Source organism: Cyprinodon variegatus, unplaced genomic scaffold, assembly GCF_000732505.1.
Source record: "Cyprinodon variegatus isolate N-32 unplaced genomic scaffold, C_variegatus-1.0 Scaffold297, whole genome shotgun sequence".
In the NCBI taxonomy this organism is placed as follows: Eukaryota; Metazoa; Chordata; class Actinopteri; order Cyprinodontiformes; family Cyprinodontidae; genus Cyprinodon; species Cyprinodon variegatus.
The window spans coordinates 426,015-442,880 of record NW_015150750.1 but is presented as its reverse complement, the minus strand read 5'-3'; the positions used below and the strand labels follow the sequence as shown (position 1 = coordinate 442,880).

Sequence of the window (16,866 nt, the reverse complement as noted above, 5' to 3'; positions counted from 1 at the left end):
TTGGAAGACGCGTCAGCAGCACTTTATAGGTCTGCTGTATGGGACCGCTTTGCATTTAGAGTGACCTACGATGACGGTGGAAAGAAAGTTCTGGATAAAAGTGCAACAGCGTGCAAGCATTGTGCAACACGTTTTGTTTATGCTAACAGCAACATGACCAACATGTCATGCTAACCCCGAAATCCCACATACTCCCTCAGCAACCCCCGCTCTGCCCCGCTGCGCTCCAGACCGGCTGCTCAAAGCAAAGCCTACAGCCCCCACTGTGGCTCCCGTTCGCTCCCCTCTGAGTCCCTTGGAGATGGTAGAGAGCATGCGCGAGATGATTAAATTCAAAGTAGCAAAACATACGGAAATGATCCAGGGTTTCCGCGGATCATTTAAAATAATTACAATCCATTATTTTTTTGGGGGATTTTTTCATTAATTTCATAAATTTTTATGGGATCTCGGTGTAACAATCAACATATACCGAATCGAACCGAACCGAAAACCGTGACCACGAAACCGTGAATCGAACCGAACCGTGGATTTTGTGAATCATTCCACCCCTACTATTTACACCATAGATCGCTGTAGATTGTGGTTGCTTTCTTATATTTTTCTTTGTGATATAAGCCCCGACTTAAAGCTTCTGTGTTTACATACTGCACTAAATCTTCCACCAACGTGCTGCGTATTATATAATCAGATACCTTTCCCTACATAGTGACCTTGATAGTTAGTGAGCCGGTTTTAAAACAGGGCTAATACAGGAAATTCTCTCTCTCTTTGTTTGTTTATGCTTTTATTTTTTTAACTACCTATTTTGTACATCATCTGGTTTTTATATCTTTAGATTTTATTTGTTATTGTTGTTACGTTATTAGGTTTGTCCAGGTCTCTCTTGTAAGAGATTAATAATCTAATTGAGACATACCTGGTCAAATAAAGGTTACATACATACATAAAATGTATGTTAATAAAATTAAATGAATTTAAGATTTTGTTTCTTGGCAACTCATATGTTTCAAATTATATTTCTTATCTTGAGAATACAGATTTAAAAGTTACAAATACAAGCAACAAGGTTACAACTTTGCAATGATACAATTACAAACCAAAAAAGGTTCAAGTATAAATCTGCAGCCCAGATGAAGCGGCTACCTTCCTTACCAGCTGTTGGTGGCAATAAGCCTGAAGGTTGTTTTAGTCTACCACCATTAAACAAGAGGAAGAAGAATAAAACAAACCATGGATCAAACTCTCTTTGCTGAAATGTTTTCAACGCATGTGCAGTATGGCGTTCAATCGATAGTTCTGTTTTCTTCTTCCTCGTCTTTCTACATTTGGGGAACAGACCAAGGTGTGTTGCTCCAGCATGAGAGAAGAGATATTGATTTGCTTGTGAACTTTCACGTTATTCTTTAATGTTAAAACACAAACTGGGCAACACAGTATATAAGCTTTTTTTTTTTTTTTGCAAAACAAGAAAATATGCTAAAATAAATACGTTTTCTTGTTTTTCTGGTAAAAGAAACAGCCGGGTGAAGTAGTTTAGTCTGCTATACTTAAACTGTGAGATGAAGTCTGCACATCCTGACCTTTGGGTGGCATTAAAATACATCTATAATTACAGATAACTATTTGAAGACTTTTACAACTCTACATCTACATCTCTACTCTACATCCTAATCTATATTGATTAAGACCTTTTATAAATGAAAGATTTTATTTATCACAAATACAATTTAATTGCACCTCATAGACTAGCTGCTTTGCTTATATAATAAGTGTATTCCCAGTAATAAGTTAAACTTGACCCAAATGTCAAAAATTAGGTGTACAAAATTGTGTTGAAAAGATGCAACTAAAAATAAGTTAGATATCTAAATGATCAAAGATAGTAGATATATTTCCACAGGTTCAAGCTGCATTTTAGGAATCAGCAGTATTTTCCCTAAAACTACTTATTTCAATACATGAGCTGCCAGATCCTCACTATTAGGCTGTCGGTGATTCCTCACTTGTTGAGTTAAGGAGAGAACTCAAACCACGAGTCTACTGTCAGTGTCTGTTACTCTGAATCATCCGGCCTTCCTGCCTGCCCGGAGGACACACTTGATGAAGATGGTTTCTGGCTTAGAGTGAGAGTAGAGGATCATTACCACCCGTGTTTAGCACAACCCGATGCAAATGAAAAAGATACTGACAGCCAAAGAAGCAAGGAAATTGAGAACAAGGACAAGACAGCTAATGGAATGTAATGACCTGTAACACACTTAGAAGACTTTTAAAAGAAAAGGTGCATGGAAAAAACCCTGAAAAGTACTTAGAATTAAATGCTTATGCGCTCGTCTAAGTAATCTGTTTAGGCAGAAACTGCATGATGAACATCACTGTAAACAGAGACTTTTAATGCACTTAAATTCTAATGTTAAGTTGTCGAAAATAAATCATTAAAAAGACAAAAATCTATTTAATACAAACGCTAAATATAAAAGAAACCATGTTGAGATTCATGTAGAATCAGCCTCAGTGGAAGAAACCATCATGCTGCATTTCTTCCTTCGCAAACCAACCCTATCAATGAAGATTTAACCTTTTTTTAACTTCTTAAACAGGCAGTTGCATACAGTAAAAATGTAACAGATGAAAAAAAACATATCCCTACAGCTGTAACAACCACGATCAGACAGATATGGACCTCAACTGAAAAACCATTTATAGGGCTACAGCTGGGAAAAAGCTGGGAAAGCTATTCTAAAGGTCTGAACATTTATTGATTTATTATATGAAGATTTTACTCTGAATGGAGCAACGACCCAATCAAAGACTAAGTCCCTGCTCTTTTCTATTTCTCACTTCCTCATCTCTCATGATTCTTTTAAGTATCTTGAGCTCTATTAAGATTAATTAATTATTAATATTCAAATCCGGCTATGTACATACATCGGTGGATCCTGAATGCATGTAAATATATATTAAAACCACCATTACTGCCAGATAAAAAATAAATTACAAACACTAAATGGTTATTATGGTCTGAAACTTACACAAAAGCATGTGTTAATGTTTCAAGTACAGAGATCCTCTTATAACTAAGCTAATAGCCCACAAGAAGCCTGATGATGTTCCTTTATTACAAAGCCAGAGGCTATGGAAAGGCCTAGCTGGACTAAGCTGAATGGGTGCTAAAATTACCTTGGTGGAGAGAAAAAAAGCCAATCTAATTTGGATTTAATAGGTGCAAATGAAATTAATATGCAACTTAATGAAACTAATATTGTGAATCAATTTGAACACAAAATTAAATTTTCATGGGTGGTCCCAGGTGAGATACTATACTATGGTGTTGTGAGGATCTGCACTAATAAAGTGAAGATGATAATAAGGAGGGTTCATCTGTCATACCCGGGCCGTGTGCAGAGTAATTTGAGAGGAGAAATTGCTTTAATAGAAGAAAATTAATCTTCATATAATCATAGTCTACATTTAAAAAGTATTAGAGCTTTAGTGAAAGAAAAAGTATTTTGCAGTCTCTGGTGGCTTATTTTTAGCTAACTTTTGACTGAGTTAGTGCATGCAGCTGTGCTGAATAAAAACGGCCAACTTTGGAGAAACAAAACTGAATAGTTAGAGGTTTATTACTATATAATATATATATATATATATTTTTAACCTCTTAACCTCCACCTCATTTTGGGTAATCCTCGCCTATTTTGCATACCCAAAAGCAAATAACTTGGGAACTGTAGGCCTAAACTACATGTGTAATACATTATTTGAAAGCGAACACCGTCTAGTTTCTGAATATATAAATATGAAATTGGGGACTAGAACACAGACCAACCTGGATCAGTTCAAACATGACTCAATGTTTTTGTTTTGTTTTTGTTTTTTTTGTTTTTTTTTGTATTCTCGGAAATGATAGTTCTTTTTTTAACAGCAGTAATAAAGACATTCAAGAAAAAGCAGGTTTTATTGTATTATATTTGTTCTACATCATGTCAACCACCAATGCAGAAGATTTCAGACCTCTAGCTGTAACAGTTCCAGAGCTGTGGGGCTTTGAACTGTTGGTGTCAGCTTTGAGCTGCGTGCAATGGCTCCACCTGCTGGTAAAGATTTTACCAGTGGAATTTTATGCATTCTGAGTTATTAGCCCCACTTAAGGCCACCGGGTCAACGGCGACCCAGTGGGTTTTAAGAGGTTAATGGACTATGCAAAATCAAATGCAATTAAAACTCAAATGATTACTTGGGGGGGATAATTTTCTGGTTTTCTGTGCATTTGAATTAAGGAAAAATAAGATTGAAAAAAAAATAAAACAATTAAAGCATGTAGATGCATGGTCATAAATTTGTATTTTACACTCTATGTGATTCAACACCGTCAGATTTTAATGTCAAACATTTTTGTCTATCACAGTCAATAGAATAAAAAATTCCAGTCAAACAATCTGCGTTGTAACAACCGCAACAAAAAATAAAAAGCAGGCAGGATTGTTTTGTAATACGGCACCAATCAGCCTTTTTAGCCTAGTTGGGGCTTTGAATGTTTGTTTAACTGGTCTTCATCTTTTATTTTGTCAAACTGGTCACTCTGTCATATAAAAAAGGACATCTTCCCCTTAACTAGCTACATACACGGATGATGTCATTTCTGATTCCAGGTCACAAACAAAGCCGAGCATCTTTTGACTTTTTAACCTTTTATATCCTAGAAAAGCTTGAGATTAAAGACTTTTAGATGACTTGAAAACATCCTGCGCACAAACTCCAATCCAAAGGAAAACATCAGTTTGACATTTAGCAGGACAACATGAGCTTTAATGATTCCACATGCTCATACCAACAGACAAATTAGCAACAAACCCGGGACATCAAAGGCCACATGCACAACAAATGAACGATTCCAACTGTTCTCTGTGATGCTGGAAAAGTTTGGATTAGAAAGCTTACATGATGTTGAGCATGTTAAAACCACGCGTTGCACGAGGATCTCTGTGTTTCAGCAACTGACAAATGTCAGCCATGATGTCATCGCTACCTCAGGTGGATGTAATGAAAACAGATTGTCCAACAAGGGAAAAAGGCAAATAGAGGACATACTCTCCTTTCATGACCACATCAGAATAGAGATATTTGTTACTCAACAGAAAGCAATTTCATAACTTGAAGGCTTAATTTGGAGAGATTTGGTCACCGCATGAGCGTACATCTACTGTTTGACTGAAGCCATTCCAGAGTAAAACGGGGAGCATGGTTTGGAGCATGTCAAACTTTGAAAAATATAAAACAACACAAAGATCATCTGGATCACATCTGCATATTTGTTTTCAACAATGCAGAGCAGAAGTTTTCAGGGATCAAATATAAAAAAAAAGAAAGTGAAAAAACTTGATCTGCATTATTGTTTGTCATGATTAGTAAACACCTTAAAGAAAATAAACCACTTTATTGAACAACCTGAGAAAGCTTTCATATCATCGTCCAAATCATTAAAGGGGATAAGCTCCTCCCTTACTTACGGAAGAGGATGTTAACTGATTTTAAAATTTTATTTCAGTTTAATATGGGAAAATAGTCGAAATTCTGAGAAAAAAAAGTCAGAATTCAGATTCTTTTCCCATATTAAACTGAAATAAAATTTAAAAATCAGTTCACTTTTTTTTTCTCAGTGGCCCTAACCCTCTTCCATATTTACTTTTATAAAATATTATAAACATATTTAGCCCCACAAATAAATAATTAATATACATTTCTGCAATAGCTCAAAATAACTAGTCATATAATTTGGGATTCATCAATATTTTAAGGGCTTCAAGCCTAAAAACTGTTTTTTGTGAAGACATGATGATATTTAAATAAAGCGTGCTCAGACTGTTATTAATCGTTATTAATAACAAACTGTAATTACTGTTATTAATGGATCTCTGCACAAAGTCGAAAACAAGATACAGGCAACATGGATTAAATCAAGACGATTCTTCTGCTCTACAGAGAGATGCTGCCTTCTGATTAGGTGTCGAAATGTTTCCAAAAACAGAAACTGTGCGAAAGTCCAGCTGCCTCCAATTAAAGCAGGTTTTTTTTTTTTGGTTCTGCAGGATCAAGAGAAAACATCAAAATAAGGGTTCAAAGGCCAATGGAAAAAAAAATGTTTCTGTAAACCCCGAGCAGAAAAATGTAGGGATTCAGAGGGGACAAATTATTGTCTAATGAAAAAGAAAATATAATATTAACACTAAAAAGAAGTTTGCAACCCTCCTCTAAAATGACAGTACACATAGAATAAAAATAAAATAGAAAGCAGCAAAAGCATTTGGAGAAAATCTTTCTGAAGGACAGAAGTATGGAACGCATCCCTCTTATCCTTTAATCAAATGAAAAAATAAATGTTTTAATTAATTTAATAATGAATCCTGATCTCAAACAAAGAGAAAACCTTCAGCATGACCTCTGGAACAGGAAAGAGGAAAACACTGGAAGGCAATCCTCAAAGGTTTTCTGTTTGGGAAAAGATGCTCCAGCAGATTTGTTGGAACTAATAACTGTTTATCTGAGGTACAATATTTCTTTCCTTCTTTACAAAATTGATGGGATTCATGCAAACAGTGTTCCTGTTCAGTCTATCAAGTTTGTCTAGTTTTCACTTTTTAGCTTTCTGATGTTTTGGAATGTATACTATAATGTATATTTTAAAACTGAGGCCCTTTCTTTCATCAAAATTGTGCACAACGCTCTTTTAGTGTTGATTGAAGATAAAATTATGAAGACAATAAAAGGTTCATCATTGCTTTAAGTGCTTCATTTATTTTCTTTATGCTCAAAATAAAGAAAATGTAATAAAAGCTTAGCTGGCAAATCAAACAAACTATGAATGAAATTCCAATGAAACAAATCACGCACTAAAGACTAATCTAAATGGTTTTCAATAGAATTTGTCTTGCTTTTTGACTGAACTGTTCATTTAGATCCCTACATAAGAAACCTTTATTATAGAAAAAAGGAGTAATATATTAAAGCTAAAAACAGCTTGAACTATATCGAGAAACTTAGTCAAATCAAGTAACACTCATCACCTCTTTATGAACAAACAGCAAACTGTTTGCTTTTACATTTTATTCAAGCATTTCTTGAAGCTAGTTTTATTCAAACCCAAAAACAAGGTAGAGGACAACTAAATTATCAGACACTCACCGAATCAACGGATTGGTTCCCAGAATTATAGAAAAACTGATCATGTTTTATAATATGTTGTATCAAGAGCATATAATGTGGGAGTTTAATCTATTCCTTATAATGACTAGTAATAAATATTTAAGCACGCAAAGGTCCCCCAATAACAAGCATAAAGATGTAAATTGATGAGATTTATAGGTCCAAAGTGAAGCATCTCCAGGATGACGATAACGAGCAAAGTAATCATAAAACACAGATTCTAGTTATATAGGTGTAATAAATAATGGGTCAGGACCTAAAGAAAAAAACACCCTTTGGTCTCTCTGTTAAATGGCTAAGAATGCTTCTGTAATAAGCTAAGAGGGTTCAAGGACGTCAGCAGAAATCCATGAAAAATATGAAACCACCAAACAGACAAGGACATTTGTACTCGCAATTAGTTTCACTGCTATACTCTTAAAGATGCTTTGAGTCATTAGCATAAAAATAGTGTTTAGAAACAAATGATATCTTCTTTTGAAAGCATAAAGGTAATGTGTCTGTGGGATCTTCACTTGCTTGTTGTAGACAGTCGTTAAAAGGCACCTTTAAGACAGGCAGCTGATGGATCACTGAGGTCTAACACTGTGGAAATGCTCTCCTATAACCTTTTTTAACAATGCCACCGAGTATCGACCGTGCAGAAAGCAGCGTGGTTCTGTAAGCAGAGCAAAATTAACCTATAAAAATGTGTCCTTGTAAAAACAGGAATGTGTCTCTATTCATTCCTGAAATCAGAAAAAAAGGATAATATCAATTAAAATGATTAAACCTTTAGGGGTAGAGAAATATTGTATTTGTTAAGATGCAATACTTTGTTTTTTAATAGTGATGTATAGGATAAATCAAGAACAAGCCTTTAAAATACGCAGCGAAAAAAGAAAAAACCATCGTGACAGATGATGCGCAATAATGCAGCGGTGGTAATAATTCTGACTTAGCCTGCATTTCTCTCTTAATAGAAGAGTAAAAATGGGTCTCAAAAAGGTCCTGCACTTTTTGCTCTCTATTATAGTTTGTGCCATTTCCATTTAAGTAATCGGATTACATGTAGATATGTATAGGCGCAGACTACACGCATCCAAACAAAGCCTGTAAATGGGTAAAATTAGAGGCACAACAACCAGCCCAGAGGAGCTGTGTGGTTCAGCAAATAGAGCCGGGGAGCACACAAACACTCACACACAGTGAAGTGCAACAGGGACGCAGCGGAGCAGAATTCTGTTAAGCTGAATATTTTATAAGCTGTGTTTTCTGTTTGCAACTGTGACTCCTACCCAGTGTTAATGGAGATTATTTCAATCAGAGGGTTCTTTCTGATCTTTGGCAGGTCCAGCCTTGCACCTCCAAGTCTTTTTCCTCCGTCTTTCTTCTGGCCCAACAGGCGAACAGAGTGACCTGGAAACATCAAAAATACAAATTTACCAACATGTTAGCCACATCAAAAACACTTTTCCTGTCACAATCACGTGTATAACAAATTTTATAATGCACAGATTCTGGCTTAAGGGGGAAGGGTATAGGAAACTTTAGAAATTAACTTAATTATGATTGTTTATCATCTCAAAATAATGATTTTGTAAATAATAGTACAAAAAGAAAAACAGAGGGACAAAGATACCAGTGAAAGTGGTAAAACATTAGAAAAGAAATGCAGGAAAAGAGGCTCAGTGTCTCAGGTCGGTCTTCATAGACACTCAGACTTGCAGGATAAACCATCCTGATTCTAACACACCACAAACAATAGTCTTTAAACACAGGAATCCTACTTTTTTATGTGCAACAGCTCTCCCAACAAATACTTTTGTCTCCAATTGTCTATGTTTGTGTGCAGCAGACAAAATGAGGGACTGACAACCTATTAAGTAACTTTATTATGGATAACATATGGGAGAAAACATATTCAACAATAAGTAAAATTCAAGTACAACGTTCCTAATGGCAATAACTACCTGGCCATAAGTGGAACTACAACCACCTCTCGTAAATCAGGAATAAGCTGATCAGCCCTGGTTCAGTTTATCTGGTGACACTCAGGCCTGGTTACTGGCTGACTTGTAAAATCGAGAATTATTTTAAAAATAATCGGTCTGAAAACATGAAGTAGGTATTTAATGAACAGATCTACACCCGTCAAATTTAAAAGCAGAAAAAAGGTTTATGACCTCTGTCCGTGTGGAGGGGATTGGAGACAAGGCCACCTAACTAAATTATTACTACAGATAATCAAAAAACACAAATGATAAGAAAACACCTTAATAACTTTCTTCTGATATAGTAAAATGGTCATTTACTATAAAATAAATGGATGTAAAACGGCATCTATGGAAGGGTGACCAGACCAAATCCACAGCTGACCAAAAACTATACTAAAGTTGTTCTCACTTTTCCCCCAAACACCTCTGGATGATTCTAAAGCTTTTATTTAGGTAAAATAATCTATGAGTATATGAGAAATAAGAGGAACTTTTTCAAAGGTGTTGGTCATGTTATATTGTTGGTGAAGATTCTCAGTTATATTCAGAGCAAAGATGACGAAACTTTTAGAGTGTACTAATTAAAGAGCCATAAAATCTATAAATTGTTTTATTAATTGTATTTTAAAGTTTAAAACACAAATATCAGCCTTTTCATTTTTTTCAAATAAAAGAACATTAAAAGTATTTTTTTTTCTGAAACAGTATGCTCTTGAGACGCACTACCCTGTAACAGAGATCCTACCAAACACATATGATCCAATTTTGGAACATGCGGCAGCATCTATTACTGGTAGTCAAAGAATGAGCCGTCCATTTTAAAAATTTGAGAAATCTTTGTGTCAACGTGTTCAATGGATGTGTAGCAGCTTATTAATAAAATGGGGTGAAGTGAGTACATCTTTAATACAGTTCACCTAAAAAAACACTTGGTTGAGATTTGTGAAACTAAAAATAGGCGAAGAGCACACACTGGGACACAATAATATCCGTTACTCTGTGGGAAAGTTTTGCTCAGGATTCGAAAATCGTAGGGAAAGTAGATTTAAAGGGGTCATAGTATGCAAAACAGAGTTTACATTGTCGTAGATGAATAACAATAGTTTAGTGAGTGAAATGGACGTATAGAGAATTTCAAACCCCATCGACACCTACTTTCTATGCAAATCTCACAATTCTAAACTTCCACCATAAAACAGGCGAATCCAAACGAAGCCCAGAGTTGATGTAAACTCGGGGGTGGTGCCTTATTTGGTTCTGGCCTGTTCTTTTGTCACGCCACAAAATTTACAAACGGACCAGCTCACTGGTTCAATGGCCCAAGAACATGAACAGAGGTCACGAAGATGTTAGACACTAGTTTAGCTGTATAGCCTACAGTTGGGTTTACTTCTACAAGAATTACAAAGCAGGCAGTTTCTCTATTGAAAAGGAGCCAGGGCCACAGGCGTAAACGCAGTGTTCCAGGCTGCATGGAGAAAGGGGAACATTTTCACAGTCTTCCCAAGGATCCGAAGACTCGACAGGCATGGATTATTTTTGTGTATCAGAAGATCCTTGCAAAGTTCGATGCTCAGATGTTAATTTGCTTTAAGCATTTTACCAAAGACAGCTTTCAAAATCTTGGACAGTCCAAAGCAGGATTTGCTAAACTTCTTTTACTAAAAACAAGAGACTGTTCCGACCATAAGGCCATCACAACCGCAAGCTGTAAGTATCATTTTGTCGCTAAGCTGTTGATAGCATGCAAGCATATCTAGGGTGACCAGATTTGGGCTTCTGAAAAGCAGAACACTTTTTGGGGGAAGCACGGGGCCACCGGTGTCCAGACTACCCTTACCGGGTCGGGTTAGGTGGCTCAGTCCCCCGCTGGCTCCCTGCTGCCGCCCGCTGGGGTTCCCGGAGCTCAGTTCGAATGCTTGGTGGGTTTTGACTATGTGCTGCACTGTAGTCGACCAAAATCCCGGACAATTTTGAAATCCCCCCCCAGACATTTGTTATGGTGTGAAAAGTATGACATGTCCGGGATAAAAGACGACGTCTGGTCACCCTACCATATCAACAATTTCGATGTTTCAATGAGTGAGTGCGTGTTGCTATGATGCGTCTTTGCTCAGCAGCTTCGCTCATTGTAAACCAACCAATCAGAGCCTGTTGTTGCAATCTAGGGATTTTTAACCTGGCTTGCATTAGGGCACACAGAACAGCAAATATGCCATTTTCAGCCCAACCAATGTTACACACTCTATTCAGAGACCTTAACGACAAGCTCCAAATACCCGATATAATGACCACTTTATTAGAAAGAGCAGCAGCAACCCATGGCGTAGAGACAGTTTGTTGTATATCTACTATAGAGTTTCAACAGATTCTGCAGTCAGGCTGCAGACTTTACAGCAGCTCTGTTTGTAAGCATAAAGTTCTTTGGCTAATAAAATCCCTCTTTTATAGTCTTTCCTCCATCTAATTTGAATATTTATGTTACCTACATATACAGTTTAATTAACAATATTTACTTTTTTTTTACTTTTCTCATTCATCCAAAATAAATATCTCTGGTGATAATTTAAGTAATTATTGTTTATGTGTTTTGGTCCAACTCTAATGAAAAATTCAACATCAGCAGATCACTAAACAACTGTGCATTTCAGAGTAATGATGCTGGATGAATCCACAGCAACAATTACAGGTGTGTGAATGCTGCTATTATTATAGTTTTTTATATTACAGCTTTTGTCACAGTCGTTCAGCAGGAGTGATTTCACTGAATTCACTTAAGGTCAGGGCACGAAACTTCAAGTCTTCTGGACTTTCAGCTTTCTTGTACTGGCTTTTTATCTTTCATTGCTTTTTTTTGTCAAAAATTCTGTCATAGGGAGAAATGCAACTAACAAACACTATAACCCTGAGTGAAAATTTCATATTTTCATATTTTGTACTCTGTATTTTCTCTGATATTAGTGGCTTTTAACCTCTTTTTTTCAGGGTATGATGACAGTAAAATGTTCCGATTCTAATCTAACTGATAAAAAAGAACACAAAATAAAAATGTAAACAGGAAATACAACAAGATAATATGACTGCAGTTCAAGGGGAATGAAACATTAGCTTTATTGTATAAAAAGAATCTTTTTTTATTGTTGTTTTTTCAAAGGCATCCTATAAAAAAGGTTTTTGTAAAGTCCGGATCTGACACATTTACAGGACTGTTAGGTTGTGTTAGTGGCCTTATTTCCACATAGCTGTACCGTTTGACTGAAGACAAGTTGGGAACGGACAAAAGTTATCAAAGCAGCAAAAAGTGCTGATGTTGGGCATTCTAATAACAATCAGGGGAATAACACCTGATTCTTAAAGTCAGATCCATGCTACAGACCAGTCTAAACCTGCTAATTTAACTTTAAACGAGGCTTTAGTTATTTTGTGCCCTTGAGCACCAGGCTATATTCCAAGAATTTGTAGAATATTGGCAAAGTGTTTGACTTGACTTGAAAGGACATGCATTTGGGAAATGAGGCAATATACATTGTAGTAAGTAGGTCACCAATTTGCATAAATTAATTCCTATAATTATTTTCTAGTTATTACAAGTGCAGACAATGAAGGGTACACATGAATAAAAGAATAGGTCTAATTAAAGGGTTCTACCCCACTTAGATTTACATTAGATACTATGACTAATCCCACAATCAAAGTATAATTTTGATGGGTGTTACTTTGTTTCTAACATAACTGAACATCTACCATTAAGTGTAATTGCTCGTAATATTCATAGTTTGAGTGTAAACAGCAAGATGAAGGCTCTTTACTCAACCCATCCAAGAGGGTACCAGCTGCAGGTGTGCAGGATGGAGGCACTGAGGGATGGAATTGTCTTCCTGTTTTCATCCTCTCTACATGAGTCTCCTGGGAAGGAGGGATCAGGCTGGGAAGCAGAGTTATCAATTGGTAGATAAAAATGACAAGCTGCCCCAGAGGAGGACAGAGAGCCAATCAGTGAGCCGTGACTGCTTGTAATATCCCAGAACAAGCAAGGAAATGAGAAATGTTCCCCAGTGGAAAACAGCTGAGGCTTTGAGCACATTTGGCCGTCCTTTCTTCAAGATATCAGAGTTGTGACGATTAAACAAGGACACGAACCTGCTGTATGCTCCTTTACTACTGTAACTAGTATGCAGTTTTTTTTTATCATCAACCAACTAAAGAAAGAACATATGAGTAAACCCCACAATAAAACAATGCTAAGGGTCTAATACTAAGGGAAAATCCATTAAAATATATAGTATTTCAGAATTTGACTCGATTTTATAATTCTTTATTAGACTGTATATTTGACCAAAATTGAAAAGAATCTCAGATTCAAGGAGCTAAATGTATCCAATAATGATAAACAAGGTCGCACTAAAGACATTTTCTGATGACACCAAATAAACCACTGGCATATAGCATAATGTCACGTTTAAATGAGAAATTCCTCTAAAGATTTATACAATTACACTATGCAACACAATTGAAGGTTGCATCACGGTTGAAGTTTAAATCCTGCATTTTCCAGTACATCATTTGCATCAGGATGGGGAGTAAATAAACTAACTATGCATAATTACATACGCCGATATGTCAAGAGAGAGCAATTAGCTTTATTATGCTGAATATTCCAGATGTTTCTCCAATTATGAAACTGCCCATTCTAATAAACTTAGAAATTGTCATTTCCCGCATATCCCCTCACATCAAATGGATGGAATCTGGGAATGTGACCACAGACCGAGACTGAAGAAATAATCTCAAAAACAGCAGGGAATCACTGCAGGAATGTTTCCAAAGCCAAATTCAATTTCAGAGCCAGGGCGTCCATAAATGAGGGGCAAGGACTTAAATAGCCATCATGAGCTGCTGAATAAAAGCAAAGAAAGCTTCCCTATTTGTCATTTCAATTACAGAGTTTAAAGAGGCCAACTGCCGTGACATCACCACACGGAGACAGGCGCATCACTCTGTGCCACATTTTCTTGTTATTGATTGTGCCCCTCCTCAATCCTACATGCACCTTTTCCAATCTGTCCTTGTTTCCATCTCCTGTGATAAATACAAACCACCATAAATCTTTTTGTGCACTCATAAGAGAACATTAAAACATCTGAGAGAAAATTGAGGGGGGCGCTATACTGGTGAATGAATAGAAGATGACAGAAATAAATTAAAGATGTACAAGAGAGCAAGATGGATGGATGGTGAGAGAGGGAGATTTCTGAAAGGATGACCCCACCGACCTGTGTGTGAGGTTTTCTAAGTGGTTGGTCCTGTTGTGCTCACTGGTTCGATTGAAATAGCAGCAAGCAGGACTAAAGGGGGATGGGGGCTTTGGGAACAGAATCATATAAGTCGGTTGGGGGAAAATACACATCATTTCTCAATCTTAGCTTTTATGTAGAATAAATTAATAAAAATGCAGCTAGATGCAATGCAGGCTTGTTTATGGGTTAAATAATGACTACATGCATGTTGAACATTTGATGTTTGCCTTTCGATATTATAAACTACATTCAGCCTCCAGTGATTGGACTTGGTAGTAATATCGACTAAAACTGAGACATATCTGAGAATATCCTGGTGATGCTCAACACTATGTAATCTGCCTTGTAACTTTTAATGTTAACATTTAGGGTAGATTTCAAAAGAACAAAATTATATCTGTTGGGCTTTACAGTGGAAAACACTTTAAGGTAATTATGAACACCATTGCCGATTAATCTATTTGGACTACTACTGTTTTCCATGAGTTAATTATATTTGACTTAAAAACTGTGCATTCTTTGAAATTCGGTAAATACAAATGTTATTTTACATAAGACTGCTTTAAATGAAAGATAATAATGTAGGATTTAGTTTTTGTCTTCTATACAGCTTTCCCTTTCCTTACAATTACTCTCTTTTTAATGATTTCTCAGTTTATCAGTTAATCTTGCCAATGTTACTGAAGAATATGCAGATTTAAAAATATAATGTGCCAAGTACACGTTATATTTATATGTTAAAAAGAGCTATAACCTATGTACTGTGGCTCCAAGAAATGTGGCGTCGGATGCAGTTTGCCCTGCAGCAAATGCCCTGACGGTTCAAGCACCGGCTTTCAGTGTTGTGTCCTTAACCAGCATTACCTCCTGATGGTGGTCTGTGTATGGCAGGCTCACTTCTCTCAGCGAGCCCCGGTGCAGCTATGGCTACAATGTATGTTTATACTAGTGGTGGGCCGTTATCTGTGTTAACGTGCTGCGTTAACGCCAGACTCTTATCGGGCGATAAACAAAATGTTGCTGTTAATCGATTCTCACAGTTGGTTTGATGTATATCTGGGGTCAAGAACAAATCAGTCTTGTGTGTAGGCCAACTGTTAAGGCAAGGCAAGGCAAGGCAAATTTATTTGTATAGCATAATTCAGTACAAAGACAATGCAAAGTTCTTTACATGATTAAAATATAGGAAAAAAAAAACAATATCAAAGCAAGTAGAAAAAAAAAACAAAAAAAAAAAAAAAAACCACATTGAACGTGACATGCAAACATGGGTAGCTCGGTTGGCTTAAGGGAAAATCTATTTTTAAGAACGCCCATCAGCGTGGTTGAAGATGATGGGCTCCAGGTGGCCACAGGTGACTCATCTTACAAATTACCTGCGAGGCGAACTATCATGAGGAGAGTACATGACCAGCACACCGCGGAGAAAGCTTTGGAAGATGAGAAGTTGATCAAGGCAACTTGTTTGGCACTGAATCACTGGAGATCTGTCAATAATTATAAGTACCTCTGCGTTACTGTACACCTCATCGATGCCAGCCGGGAACTTCACTCCTCCGCTTTAGGTAGGCGATGTCATGTGATTCTAAATTTGATTTTACCACCACGAATGGATACGACAACATTATGTTTGCTTCTTGATGATTGCTTTGCTGAATGCGGGTAAAATGGGCTGCTTTTTGAAAATGTTGGTTCACTGGTATTATGTGATGCATTTTGGGAACAGGAGATGAGCCCCTGGTCTAACGCGTCACCTGGATTAAGAAACCTGTTCTAAGATCTACTTTCACTTATTTCTCAAGTAGCACACGCATATCATCCTTATCTTAGTTTATTCTTATCCTTATTTTATTCTGACATTTTATTTGTACTTATAAACGTATTTTTCCCTTTTCTGTAAATGGTTGCACTGAAAGAAAAAAATTTCCTCAAAGGGATAAATATAGTAATTCTGATTCTGATTTATGAATCCCTTTGGCAGATTTCAAATGAGCCATTTTAATGTGAATTGATCTCAGTTAATTTCAAGATTACAGCAAGATTAATCTAGATTTAAGAAAAATTATCTATGCCCACCTAGTTTATACAAATATGCATACCTTATATAATATATTGTATAAAATATACATTTAGTGTATTCTATTGTGTATAAAAATAATTAAAAACAACACCTAAAATACCTAATTGATCCCTTGGAAATAAAAGTATTTGGAAATTCAAGTGATTGAATAATGATATCTTACTCTGCCATTTTGATTTTGACAAGATTCCTTTATTCTGTTTCCACTGAATGTGTTACAAGAACTCCAAAACTCACATTTTAGATGCTACTGCACAATGAAGTCAGATGAGCAAAGTATGTGCAAACTCATCAGACCCAGATTGCA

General features: G+C 36.3%; 1 protein-coding gene across 1 annotated transcript in view; it reads right to left on the bottom strand.

The window, feature by feature from the left end:
* The window catches only part of cdkal1 (CDK5 regulatory subunit associated protein 1-like 1), a 256,495-nt gene that overhangs the window by 164,755 nt on the left and 74,874 nt on the right, over positions 1 to 16,866 (bottom strand). Inside the window, exon 7 of the mRNA XM_015383909.1 lies at positions 8,484 to 8,604. Coding sequence (XP_015239395.1) covers positions 8,484 to 8,604 — 121 coding nt within the window. The remainder of the gene's footprint in view (positions 1 to 8,483; positions 8,605 to 16,866) is intronic.